This window comes from Carcharodon carcharias, chromosome 12 (genome assembly GCF_017639515.1).
Source record: "Carcharodon carcharias isolate sCarCar2 chromosome 12, sCarCar2.pri, whole genome shotgun sequence".
NCBI lineage: Eukaryota > Metazoa > Chordata > Chondrichthyes > Lamniformes > Lamnidae > Carcharodon > Carcharodon carcharias.
In genome coordinates this window covers 16,919,958-16,934,534 of record NC_054478.1, presented here as the reverse complement: position 1 = coordinate 16,934,534, position 14,577 = coordinate 16,919,958, and the positions used below count along the sequence as shown (strand labels likewise).

Below are 14,577 nucleotides of genomic sequence, written 5' to 3'. Positions count from 1 at the left end.
TTACTCTATGACTCTATGACAAAGCAGCCCATTTGACTGGCACACCATCCATCATCTTCAATATTCACTCCCTGCACCACTGAAGCACAGCGACAGCAGTGTGTGCCACCTACAAGATGTTCTGCAGCAAGGCTCCTTCAACAAGACGTTTTAAACCAGCGATCTCTACCACCTAGAAAGACAAGGGCAGCAGACACATGGGAAACCACCACCTGGAGATTCCCCTCCAAGCCACTCACCATCCTGACTTGGAAATATATCGCTGTTCCTTCACTGTCATTGGGTCAAAATCCTGGTAGTCCCTCCCTAACAGCATGTTGGATGTACCTACATCACATGGACTGCAGCGATTCAAAAAAGCGATTCACTACCACCTTCTTAAGGGCAATTAAAGATGGGCAACAAATGATGGCCTAACCAGCGACACCCAGATTCTGTGAAGGAATTAAAAAAAACACTATGCCTTTAAACCCTCCATGCTCGAAAATAACCGAATATCTGATCAATCCTGCCCGCTGTCAGTCACAATGACCTCCTCTAAGTGTCTCTGTACAGTTCCAGCACACATTTTTCCACAACACCCAGAGGCTGCAAGCTGTCAGGTAAAGACTCACCAATCAATTTCAGATCAATCCCCCCAGTGCACACATCAGTCGGTCGATAACTCTGTGAGTTCACCGAGACTGCGGCACAGAGGGATAGCAAACCAGCCTGCCAACTCGCGCAGCTCTGGGCTGTCACAGACCGAGAGGTAATAACAAAACCCTCTCATTGCCATGTGCTGTCTTTCGGATGAAGGGTTAACCCAGCTGCCCTCAAAAGGTGGATAAAAGATCCCACAGCCGCTATTTCGAAGAAGAGCAGGGGAGTGCTCTGCAGTGTCCCAGTCCAACGTTTGTCCCTCAATCGACAGCACTAAAAAAAAAACCAGATCATCTGGTCATTATGACATGGTTGTTTGCAGGATCTTGCTCTGCACAAATTGGCTGCTGTGTTTCCCCTGCAAGGTGGAGAAGCTTTAGTGAATTGCTCCAGTGCAGCGCGTAAGATGATGCTGTATACACGAGTCACAAATCAGTTCAAGGGTCAGAGGCCAGGAGCTTTCCTGATAACGGTGCATGTTCTATTGATTAAACTTGTGTCAGCTTGGCTCAGTAGGTGACATTCTCCCCTCTGATTCAGAAGCCCTACTCCAGATCTTCAAAATCTTGGCCCATGTTCCAAGTGCCATACTGAGGGAGAGCTTCATAGTGAGAGGACTGAGGCAGTGCTGCACTGTTAGAGTGTCAGCTCTGAGGGAGAGCGTCACAGTGAAAGGATCAGTACTGAGGGAGTACTGCACTGCCGGAGGGTCAGTCCTGAAGGAGTGCTGCACTGTCACAGGGTCAGTACTGAGGGTGCTGCACTGTTGGAGGGTCAGTACTGAGCGAGTATTGCACAGTCAGAGGATCAGTACTGAGCGAGTGCTGCACTGTCGGAGGGTCAGTCCTGAAGGAGTGCTGCACTGTCACAGGGTCAGTACTGAGGGTGCTGCACTGTCGGAGGGTCAGTATTGAGGGTGCTACACTGTCGGAGGGTCAGTACTGAGGAAGAGCTGCACTGTCTGAGGGTCAGTACTGAGCGAGTACTGCACTGTCGGAGGGGCAGTGCTGAGGGAGTGCTTCACTGTCGGAGGGGCAGTGCTGAGGGAGTACTGCACTGTCGGAGGGGAAGTACTAAAGGACAGCTGCACTGTCAAGGGGCAGCACTGAGGGAGTGCTGCATTGATGGAGGGTTAGTAATGAGGCAGTGCTGCACTGTCGGAGGGTCAGTACTGAGGGGAGGCTGCACTGTCAGAGGATCAATACTAGGGGAGAGCTTCATAGTGGGTGCATCAATACTGAGAGGGTGCTGCACTGTCAGAGGGTTAGTACTGAGGGAGCTACACTGTCGAAGGATCAGTATGGAGAGAGTGCTGCACTGTTGGAAAGTCAGAACTGAGGGAGTACTGCACTGTCGGAGGGTTAGAAATGAGGGAGTGCTGCACTGTCGGAGGGTTAGAACTGAAGGGGCACTGCACTGTTGATGGGTTAGTACTGAAGGAGTGCTGCACTGTTGAAGGGTCAAAACCGAGCCAGTGATGCACTGTCAGAGTATCAGTACTGAAGGATTGCTGCACTGTCAGAGGGAGCGCTGCACTTTCAGATGGTCAGTACTAAGGTTGCACTACACAGTCGAAGGGGAAGTACTGAGGGAGCACTCCACTGTCAGAGGTGCTGCCTCTCAGATGAACATTAAGCTGGGCCTGTCAGTCCTATGTTTAAGATCCTCTGGCTCTCTGTGAAGGGCAGGGATTTCTCTGATGTCCTGGCCAACACATCTCCCTCAACTATGATTGACTAACCACCTCACTTTGCTTATAGTGCAAATTTGTTTCTAAATGTGTGTGCGTAACACCGGTACTGAATTCTAAATTCACTCCTTTTATGGAAAGCATTTTGAGGCATTTACAAAAGGTGTCAAAGCAAACTTTACATATGTGATTGTTATCGATTCCTCCAGCTTGTTTTTAAGAACAACCACCTTCAGTTTTGTTACTTACAGGGTTTCTCCTCGTTGTTATGAAGACAGCTGTTAATGGACTCCCAAAGGTCACAATCATCGAAATCAAGGGCAAATTCTTCAAAGTCCTCATTCCCGATGAGTTCGAAGGCACTAGTGCCTGCATTCCTGTCCTCGCCAGCCTCCTCTGTGTCCATCATCTTCAAACAGGATGGGGGCTCAGTACAGGCATCAATAATGGAAGTAACAACGCACCAAGGTACAAGTTCGACAGTGCTTAGTTGGTCCTCGGTGACTCACAACCGGCTCGAGAGTGGTGAAATGGAACCTGGTAGTAACATCATCGAACAAGCTGACGTGGGTATGAGGGGCGAATCCTCTCTGATAAAACAACTGTTTTGGACATATTTGTCCTCGAGGCTTTCAGGCCATTTCCATGACGTCAGGCTTCAATCCAATATTCTGTCTCTTGATCGAGGAAGAGCAATTTGGCATTCTCAACTGATAACCCTTTCGTAACCAGCTCCACCAGAGTCTCTCCATCTCTCTGTCAATCTTTAACCCTTCCTTTCCCCACCTCCCCATGGTAACCACGCTCCACATCCTGATTTCAAATGCCTCCTAGAACTTCTCTTTCTCTTGAATTTGCTTTCATACTCCCCTCCCCATCATCTATTGCTTCCCTTTTCCCCTTTTTCTTGATACTCAGGCTTAACTTCCTTTTTTGCTATTCATTCATGGGATGTGGGCTTCGCAGGCTGGGCCAGCATTTATTGGCCATCCCTAGTTGCCCTTGAGAAGGTGGTGGGTGAGCTGCCTTCTTGAACCGCTGTAGTCCATGTGATATAGGTACACCCACAGTGCTGTTAGTGAGTTCCAGGATTTTGACCCAGCGATAGTGAAGGAACGGCGATATATTTCCAAGTCAGGATGGTGAGTGACTTGGAGAGGAACATCCAGGATGTGGTGTTCCCATTTATCTGCACCCTTGTCCTTTTAGATGGTAGTGGTCATGTGTTTGGAAGGTGTTGTCTGAGGAGCCTTGGTGAATACCTTGTAGACAGCACACACTGCTGCTACTGTGCATTGGTGGTGGAGGGAGTGAATGCGTGTGGATGTGGTGCCAATGAAACGGGCTGCTTTGACCTGGATGGTGTCAACCATCTTGAGTGTTGTGGGAGCTGCACTGTTCCAGGCAAGTGGGGAGTATTCCATCATACTCCTGACATGTGCCTTTTAGATGGTGGACGGGCTTTGGGGAGTCTGGAGGTGAGTTACTCGTCGCACAATTCCTAGCCTCTGACCTGCTCTTGTAACCACAGTATTTATATCGCTAGTCCAATCCAGTTTTTGGTCAATGGTAATCCCCAGGATGTTGATAGTGGGGGATTCAGTGATGGTAATGCCATAGAATGTCAAGGGGTGATGGTTAGATTCTCTCTTGTTGGAGATGGTCACTGCCTGGCACTTGTGTGTCACGAATGTTGCTTGCCATTTGTCAGCCCAAGCCTGGATATTGTCCAGGTCTTGCTACATTTGGACATGGGCTGCTTCAGTATCTGAGGAGTTGTGACTGGTGCTGAACATTGTGCAATCATCAGCGAACATCCCCACTTCTGACCTTATGATGCAAGGGAGGTCAATGATGAAGCTGCTAAAGATGGTTAGGCCGAGGAGACTACCCTGAGTAATTCCTGCAGTGATATCTTGGAGCTGAGATGATTGGCCTCCAACAACCACAACCATCTTCCTTTGTGCTGGGTATGACTCCAACCAGCAGAGAGTTTCCCCCCTGATTCCCATTGATTCCAATTTTGCTAGGGCTCCTTGATGCCACACTCGGTCAAATGCGGCCTTGATGGTCAAGGGCAGTCACTCTCACCTCACCGCAGGAGTTCAGCTCTTTTGTCCATGTTTGAACCAAGGCCATAATGAGGTCAGGAGCTGAGTGGCCCTGGTGGAACCCAAACTGGGCATCAGTAAGTAGGTTATTGCTAAGGAAATGCCGCTTGATAGCACTATTGAGGACCCCTTGAATTACTTTACTGATGATGCAGAGTAGACTGATGGGGCAGTAATTGGCCAGGTTGGATTTGTGCTGCTTTTTGTGTACAGGACATACCTGGCCAATTTTCCACATAGCCGGGTAGATGCCACTGTTGTAGCTGTACTGGAACAGCTTGGCTAGGGGCGCGGTAAGTTCTGGAACATAAATATTCAGTACAATTGCCAGAATATTGTCAGGCCCCATAGTCTTTCCACTATCCAGTGCCTTCAGACCTTTCTTGATATGACATGGAGTGAATCGAATTGGCTGCAGACTGGCATCTGTGATGCTGGGGACCTCTGGAGGAGACTGAGATGGATCATCCACTCGGCACTTCTGGCTGAAGATTGTTGCGAATGCTTCAGCCTTATCTTTTACACTGATGTGCTGGGCTCCTCCATCATTGAGGATGGGGATATTTGTGGAGCCTCCTCCTCCAGTGAGTTAATTAATTGTCCACCACCACTTACGACTGCATGTGACAGGGCTGCAGACCTTAGCTGTCTATCACTTGCTGATTATGCTGTTTGGCAAGCAAGTAGTCCTCTGTTATAGCTTCACCAGGTTGACACCTCATTTTTAGGTATGCCTGGTGCTGCTCCTGGCATGTCCTCCTACACTCTTCATTGAACCAGGGTTGATCCCCTGGCTTGATAGTAATGGTAGAGTGGGGGATATGCCGGGCCATGAGGTTACAGATTGTGTTTGAGTACAATTCTGCTGCTGCTGATGGTCCACAGTGCCCAGTCTTGAATAGCTAGATCTGTTTGAGATCTATCCCACTTATCACAGTGGTAGTGGCACGCAACACAATGGAGGGTATCCTCAATGTGAAGGCAGGACTTTGTCTCCACAATGACTGTGTGGTGGTCACTCCTACCGATACTGTCATGGACAGATGCATCTGCGGCAGGCAGGTTGGTGAGGACGAGGTCAAGTATATTTTTCCCTCTTATTGGTTCCCGCAACACTTGCCACAGACCCAGTCCAGCAGCTATGTCCTTTAGGACTCAGCAATTGAGCCACTCTTGGTGATGGACATTGAAGACCCCACCCAGAGTACATTCTGCACCTTTGCCACCCTCAGTGATTCCTCCAAGTGGTGTTCAACATGGAGGAGCACAGATTCATGAGCTGAGGGAGGCTGGTACATGGTAATCAGCAGGAGGTTCCTTGCCCATGTTTGACCTAATGCCATGAGACTTCATGGGGTCCTCAGTCCATGTTGGGGACTCCCTGGGCAACTCCCTTCCAACTGTATACCACTGTGCCACCACCTCTGCTGGTGATGGTGGTGTCTGGGGTATTATCTGTAAGGTATGATTCCATGAGGATGACTATGTCAGGCTGTTACTCGACTGTCTCTCCCAATTTTGGCACTAGCCCCCAGATGTTAGTAAGAAGGACTTTGCAAGGTCGACAGGGCTGAGTTTGCCGTTGTCATTTCCTAGGTCACCTACTTCCTAGGTGGTACCTCTGGTTAATTCCTTTTTTGATACAACTGAGTGGCTTGCTAGCCATTTCACAGGGCATTTAAGAATCAATCACATTGCTGTGGAGTCACATGTAGGCCAGACCAGGTAAGGACAGCAGATTTCCTACCCTAAAGGACGTTAGTGAACCACAGCGTTTTTAAAGCAATCGACAATGGTTTCATGGTCATCATTAGACTTTTAATTCCAGATTCTTATTGAATTCAAATTCTACCATCTGCCATGGATTTGAACCCAGGTCCCCAAAGCATTACCCTGGGTCTCTGGATTACTAGTCTAGCGACAATATCACTACACCATCAACTCCCCTTGCTCTTTAAGTTACTCCGAGGCAACTCTCAAGTCACAAGAAGCAGCGTAGGAACTCAAAGTGTATCTATTCCATCATTTTGAACATCCAGTGCACAACAGGCCCCCACAACAACAACTTGCATTTACATTACACCTTTAGTGGTAAAACAGGTCAAGGCATTTGACACTGAGCTAAATACAGCGATATGATGGCAAGTGGCCATCAGCTTGGCCATAGAGGTCAGTTTCAAAGAGTATCTTAAAGGACTGAGAGGCGGAGAGGTTTAGGGAGGGAATTCCAGAGCTTGGGACTCAAGCAGCTGAAGGTACTGCTGCCAATGATGGAGATGCCCAAGAGGTAGAAATTGGAAGAGACAGAGAGTTGCAGGGCTTAGATACCTATTAGTATTTTTGCGCTCATCGAATTCTGGCCTCTCTCACACATCCCAGATTTTAATCCCTCCGCCGCTTCCGGTCCTGCCTTCAGCTGACTAGGACTTAAGCTCTGGAATCACTCCCTAAACCCGGCACCTCTCTTATTACATTTCAGAGTTCTCCTTTTAACTTTGCCAGATAAAGTTGTAAGTGGAATCCATTCAGGAAGGAAAACCAAGAAGATTCTGGATAAAGTTCTCTGTATTTTTGAATAGCATATTTCCAGTTTTAACCTATTCTAGGATACATATTAAAATGTTCCTGATTCTGTTGCACAGCATCACCAACATGCATCCTTTTACAGACCAACCTCATGTAGACAGGGAGAGGGAAATCCACTTTATATCTGGTCAATTGCTTGCTCACATTATCATTGTACATGCTGCATGACATTGCTGTGTGTTCCCCCTCTGTGTGATCACTGTGTATTTTCACTATGTGTCATTCTTGTGTGTCAATGCTATACTTTTGTTACTGCTGTGCTCTCATTGAACATTATCCTTGTATGTTATCTCTGTGTGCTATCCCTGCACGTTAATCCCTATATATCCTGGTACTGACTGTTCCTTACTTTTCATGTAGTCCAGGTCAGCGCTGGCTAGCATTTGTGCCTCCGCATCATCTGTTGGCACTTTCTGATACACGGTGGCTCCTAGCGCAGTCATGCTCCCGATGCAGATTCGTTCCCGCAGATCGTAACGTGCTCTCTGGCCACTCGCGATCCGGTGCAGGGGCTTCCGTTTGTCAGGGCTTCTCACGAAGGAGTCTGGGGAATCCAGGGAAGGTTTTAGAAAGCTGTGGAAGGAGGAAAAATAAAAATTAAAACAGCTTTACTTCAGGAGTCAGCCTAGTGGAATAGAAACACTACGACAATGCAGGTATCTTATATCAGGGATTAATGAGGAATGGAGACTGCCTGTGTCATCCTGTCTCTGGGCCAAATATTTTGGCAGAAGGATGGAGAACTAGAGGACACTGATTTAAGGTGATTGGCAAAAGAATCATAGGCGAGGTGAGGGAAACATTTTTACGCAGTCAGTGGTTTGGGATCTGAAATGCACTGCCTGAGTGAGCTGGAGGCTGAATCAATCATGGCTTTCAAAAGGGAATTGGATAATTATCTGAAAAAAAAATATTTGTAGGGCTGTAGGGAAAAGGCAGGGAAGCAGGACTGGGTGGGTTGCTTTTGCAGAGAGCTAACACAGTTATGACGAGCTGAATGGCCTCTTTCTGTGCTGTGACCATTCTACCATTCTAATGGGAGAGATGGTTCCCGGGATGACTCCTGATGACAGTGTCATAGAATCAGGGAATGATACAGGAGGAGACCATTCAGCCCATCCTGACTGTGCCAGCTCTTTGAGCTATCCAATCAGTCTTACTGCTACCAACCGCTTCCCCATGGTCCTGCAAGCTAAGTGACCACTAGCAGGACATTTGAGGCTGATCCTGACCTATTGTCCTTTAGAGCAGTGGTCATTGGATGATGATCAGGAGTAGGAGCCCTAAGCTGATATTTGCTCTCCCCAGAGGGCTGGTGGGCAGAGAGCCAAACCTCACCAACCGTGCAAACTGAGGGCAGTGAACCTGTTCTTGTAATATACACACACTGACTTGGCCCTGGGGCTGTATCTAACCTTTCCGCCTTTTCTGAATAAAATTCCGATGGCTTCTGGGGAGAGTCTAGGATCTGCTGCTCAATCACGAGAGACTCGGTCAATTCAGGTGAAGCAAGATAGCACTGCAAAAAGATGGAGAGGAAATATCAGTAAGCACTTCAAATAGGTGACGATGTGTCCCCTATCTTCTCAGCTATCCTGCTGCCCCTGTGCCTTGCTCCGATCTCTGCCAAGTCTCTCTCTCTCCACCACAATGTCTTGTCCCCATTCATTCAATAAGGATGAGGGGTGATAGACTTTGAGAAGCTGCAATTTTTCTCCTTCGAGTAAAGTAGGTGAAGGGGGGATTAAATGTCGGCATACAAGATTATTTTTTGATAGAGCAAATAAGGAGAAAATTTTACTCTGGTCCCTCCGAACTCCTCGATTTAATTCCAGTCTGTAACTCATTCCCGGGATTCTGTCATTTTATATATAATCCCCCCGAACCCCTCGATTACATTCTAGTCTGTAACTCACTATAGGGTATCTGTTATTCTACATATAAAGACCGGAACCTCTTGATTAGGTTCCAGCCAATAACTCATGCCCAGGTATCTGTTATTCTATATATAAACCCTCCAAACCCCTAGTTTAGATTCCAGTCTGTAACTCATTTATGGGTATCTGTTATTATTCATATAAACCACTCTAACCTCTCAATTAGATTCCAGTCTATAACTCATTCCCAGGGATCTTTTTTTATATGTAAACCCCCAATCCCCTTGACTACATTCCAACCTGTAGCTCACACCCGTGTATCTGTTATTCTATATAAACCACTCGAACCCCTTGATTACATTCCAACCTGTAACTCACCCTGGGAGTCTATTATTCTATATATAAATCCCCCAAACCCCTAGTTTAGATTCCAGTCTGTAACTCACTCCTGAGTATCTATTATACTACATATAAACCACCCAAACCTGATTAGATTCCAGTCCGTAACTCACTCCCAGGTACCTGTTATTCTATATATAAACCACCCCGAACCCCTCAATTAGATTCCAGCCTGTAATTTACTCCCAGGTATCTGTTCTTCTATATATAACCCCACCCCCCTCCAAATCTCTCGATTAGATTCTGGCCTGTAACTCAGACCCGAGCATCTGTCATTTTATATATAAACCTCCTGAACTCCCTATTGGACTCCAGTCTGTAACTCACTCCTGGGAGTTTGTTATTCGACATACAAACCTTAGGTGGGTCACGCATCTCCTCGTTCGCCGACAGATCTTTGTTCTGGGTCTCCACCTCCGAGGTCTCTTCCTCCTCCTCATCCACTTCCTGGATGGTGGGCGTCACCTCGGATGGAGGTACTGAAGTCTTTTTCTTTTTCCTCCTTCTCTTCTTCTTACGCTCTGGGCGAGGGACCTTCATCCTGAAGCGCATATGGTGTGGCAAGCGGGTTGAGAGTGGGTGGTGAATGTGGTGAGATGTGTGTCGATGATCTGGTGAATACACAAAATGACATTGAATTCTACAGCACAGAAACAGGCCATTTGGTCCAACTGGTGTTTATGCTCCATGTAAACTTCCTCCCTCCCTCCATCATATTTGCCTATCGGCATATCCTTCTATTTCTTTCACCCTCGAGTGTTGAAAATTATGAATGGTTTTGATAGGGTCATGAAGCAGAATCTGTTTCTAACAGCAGAAAGTCAGTAAGCTAAAGTTAAACAGATTTACGATGATTGACAAAATAGTTAGGGGGAGATGGAGAGGAATTTTTAAGATAGCGAGTTGTTGTGATCTGGAATGCGCTGTCTGAAAGGACTGTGCAAACAGAATCAATAGTAATTTTCAAAAGGGAATCAGATAAATCTTGAAGGGGAAAACTTACAGGGCTCTGGGGAAAGGAGAGTGAAATTAACTGGGTAGCTCTATCAAAGAGCCAGCACAGGCTCTTGATGGATTGAGCGGCCACCTTCTGTGCTATACATGATAATGCTACCTCAGAAAATTAAAAACCTTTCGAGTAGATTCTACAGTCTGGCTGTAGTTGAGAGTGCTATCCTTTGTGGATGTCTCTCCTGCTACTGTTGTCTTAGGAAAGCAAACTCTTTAAAGGTACGGTGATAATTGAGCCAGACAGGAAGGGTTTTGATGAGCAGGTCTCTCTTGACAAAATCAGCTCTCGAAGAACGTTGACGAAAGTGAAGAGTGTCATGAACAATGAGAGAAACACCCTCTGTCTCAGTATTACTGTTGGATGTGCTCAGGGAAAGGGCTACAATCCCTCAGATGCAGGAAAAATCGGTTCCTGAACTATTTTGTATCCTCCTCTGTAAGAACCTTTAACAGGAGTTTGATGTATGGATGAGGAGACGCAGCCAGGGTAGGACTCACTGACTGATTATTTTAATGTATTGGAATTGTTTTTAATACCTATTTTAATTAAAGTTAAATCCATGTGCTAGGGTAATCTTCTTTCTTTTGTTGTTACCATTCATTTATGTATGGTTTTTTTTGGTGAACAAGCTATGCACCTGAAATTAATTTCCATATAACATGGACAACAAAGGGAAATTGAATTGAAATAGTGTTTCATACTGTCCTAGCGTACCTCCCTGCTCTTATATTCTATGCTTTGGTTAGTAAAGGAAATTATCCTGTATGTCTTCTCATCTACCCGTCTATCTTTAGGGATCTGAGGACATGTACTTCAAGGTCCCTCTGTTCCTCCACACTTCTCATTATCTACCCTTTATTGTGTATTCCCTTGTTTTGTTTGTCCTCCCCAAATATTATCTCACACTTCCCTGGTTTGAATTCAATTTGCCATGCTGTTGCCCATCAGACTAGTCCATTGATATCATCCTGCAGTTCACAGCTACCTTTTTTTCTTTATTCTTTCATGGGATGTGGGTGTTGCTGGCAAGGCCAGCATCTGCTGCCCATCCCTAATTGCCCTTGAACTGAGTGTCTTGCTAGGCCATTTCAGAGGGCAGTTAAGAGTCAACCACATTGCCGTGGGTCTGGAGTCACATGGAGGCCAGACCAGGTAGGGATGGCAGATTTCCTTCCCTAAAGGACATTAGTGGACCAGATGGCTTTTTATGACAGTCAGTGATAGTTTAATGGTCACCATTACTAAACCTAGCTTTATATTCCAGATTTATTAATTGAATTTCAATTCTGCCAGTTGCCATGGTGGGATTTGAACCCATGTCCCCCAGAGCATTAGACCGAGCCTCTGGGTTACTAGTCCTGTGATATTGCCGCTACACCATCCACCCCCCCCCGCCCCCATTTCTTCCTAATTCACATGAGTGTGTTTGTTTGTGTGTGTATGTTTGTTTGTATGTGTCTCTCCTCAACGCCCTGGACGCTCCTCTCTCCTCAGAACAAATCTAATCATCTGCATAAGAGTGAATTGAGTGATGGTTAGCAGACATAGTGGACAGGTGCCTGTTCCACTCAGTCAGGTCCTGGCTGACCTGTATATCAGCTCCAATTTCCCGCCTTCACCATATTCCTCGATATCCTTATCCAACAAAAATTTCAGAAGGCAGTTAAGAGTCAACCACATTGCTGTTGGGTCTGGAGGGACACATAAGCCAGACTGGATAAGGGTAGCAGATTTCTGGTTAGAGTTTGGCAGCCTGGTCAGAAAAGTAAAAGCCCATCATCAACTGATTTTTGCAGCATCTACAAGCTTCTTAATCGTATCCCCTATACTATGTCTAAATCATCGATATATACCAGGAACAGCAGGGGGCCAGTACTGAGCCCAGTGGAATCCCATTGGGAACAGCCTGCTGGGCACAAAAATACCTTTCCTTCCAGTCACTGATCCAACTTACCACTTTCCCTTGGATTCCATGGGCTTTTACTTTGGATCTTTCAAAGCTGAGATGGATAGATTTTTGTTAGATAAGGATATCAAGGGTAAGGTGGGAAATTGGAGCTGATATACAGGTCAGCCAAGATCTGACTGAATGGAACAGGCTCCCGTCCACTATGTCTGCTAATCATCGCACAATTCACTCTTATGCAGATGATTAGATTTTTTTCTGGGGGGAGGAGGGTCCAGGGCATGTAGGATAGGCATATACAAACAAACAAACTCAAACACTCGCACACACTCCTGCACACTCTCACTCTCCTACACATGCACACACACACATACATGTTCTCTCACACTCACACTCTCTCACACAAACACACATTCACACACACACACTCTTTCACATTCTCACTCTCCCTCACAAACACACGCTCTCGCACACACATTCTCATACACACACATACTCACCCTCATACGCTGCCACACAAACACACATTCTTTTGCGTTCACACCCACATTCACTCACACACACACTCTCACACTCACATTCTCCTAAATACACACAATCACCCTCACACTCTGCCCCACGCACACACATTCTCTTACATTCACACCCACTCTCTCTCATACAAACTCTCGCACACTCATGCTCTCCCACACACATTCTCTCACACATCCCCCCCACACACAAAACTCACAATTACATCCACACAAACACACACACACACTCTGCCCCACGCACACACATTCTCTTACATTCACACCCACTCTCTCTCATACAAACTCTCGCACACTCATGCTCTCCCACACACATTCTCTCACACTTTCCCCCTCACTTACAAAACTCACACTTACATCCACACAAATGCACACACACACACAAACACACTCTGTCACATGCATCCACACATTCTTTCATCCTCACTCTCTCCCACAAACACACTCACTCTATCGCATGTACACACAAAGAACTCAAACACACACACTCATGTGCGCAGACACTCACACACATTCACACCCACACACAAACATGCCCACACACACTCACATTTTCTCATATGCACACACCAACAATTCATACCCACACACACACATACCCGCACACACACTTACATTCAAAGTCCTTTTCATTGTAGGTTCTCTCAGGTTCCCGTGGAGGGCGTTCACTGATCAGATCGCTTAGTCGTTCGATGCCCAACAGCTTGTCCAGCTCTTCTTCCTCTTCCTCTTCCTCTTCCTCTTCCACACTTGGCTTCTCGACCTCTTCATCGGCCTGCAAACAGGAGTGGTTGTGGCAGCTTACTGCAGTGATCGTAATTGCCTTAGGCACAAAGCATGTTACCCTATTCGCACTTTCTACAGTTAAGAGCCGGTGACATGATCAGCACTTGCACATAGATGTTTGTGGGCCAATGCACACATGTATGTAGGGGTAAGTGTGTATTCCAACCCACCTCCACTCCCCTGCGCCACCCTCTCCCCACCCCCCACCTCCACACTGCTTTCCTGAAGTCTGGATCGAGGGAGCCCAGGTAACCCTCTCTAATACTTTGCCTGATTTTCACAAGTGAGCATTGGGAGCTTACTTGACCAGGCAGGACATCACAAGCTGAGTCTGATCTGGCTGTCGCTCAACAGCCAGCCCAACAGGATTCCCGGGATCCTGATCAGGAGGGGGAACTGCAGCTGATTCTTTGCCTCTTTCTATCCCAAAAAATGGTAAAGCCTTGTGGTCCCCTCCTTAATCAAGACCAGCGAACTGTTCCTGGGATCTCCCTGGGTTTTCTAATATACTCTTGGTTGGCATTGCATCTTGCAACTTTCATAAACTTGAGGTCATCCAAAACTCCGCTGCCCTTTTTCCGACTCACACCAACTCCTATTCACCCATCACCCTCCATGCTCGCTGACCTACACTGACTCCCAGTCCAACTACTGGGGGTGGGTTGGAATGCACACTTATGAAATTAATTTCCTTGTTTACAAATCCCTCCAAGCCCTCACCACCCCCACCTTCTCTATCTCTGTAACCTCCTTCAGCCCCACAACCTTCCAAGATACCTGTGCTCCTCTAATTCTGGCCACTTGTTCCATAATTGGCAGCTGTGCCTTCAGGTGTGTGGACCCTAAACTCAGGAATTCCCTTCCTAACCCTCTCTGCATCTCCGTTGCTCCTCCTTTAAGACGATCCTTAAAATCCACCTCTCTTTGCCCAAGCTTTTGATCACCTGTCCTAATATCATCTTATCCGACTCGGTGTCAAACGATCTTTGATATTTGCCCCTGTGAAGCGCCTTGGAATGATTCATTACATTTTTATGA

The 14,577-nt window shown here is 46.7% G+C and overlaps 1 protein-coding gene across 1 annotated transcript in view; it reads right to left on the bottom strand.

Annotated features, from left to right (window-relative positions):
- The window catches only part of LOC121285072 (anion exchange protein 3-like), a 178,421-nt gene that overhangs the window by 153,337 nt on the left and 10,507 nt on the right, over window positions 1-14,577 (bottom strand). The window contains exons 3-6 of the mRNA XM_041201194.1: window positions 13,369-13,528; window positions 9,663-9,916; window positions 8,445-8,548; window positions 7,379-7,602 (exon numbers count right to left, since the gene is read on the bottom strand). Of these exons, the coding sequence (XP_041057128.1) occupies window positions 7,379-7,602; window positions 8,445-8,548; window positions 9,663-9,916; window positions 13,369-13,528 (742 nt within the window). The remainder of the gene's footprint in view (window positions 1-7,378; window positions 7,603-8,444; window positions 8,549-9,662; window positions 9,917-13,368; window positions 13,529-14,577) is intronic.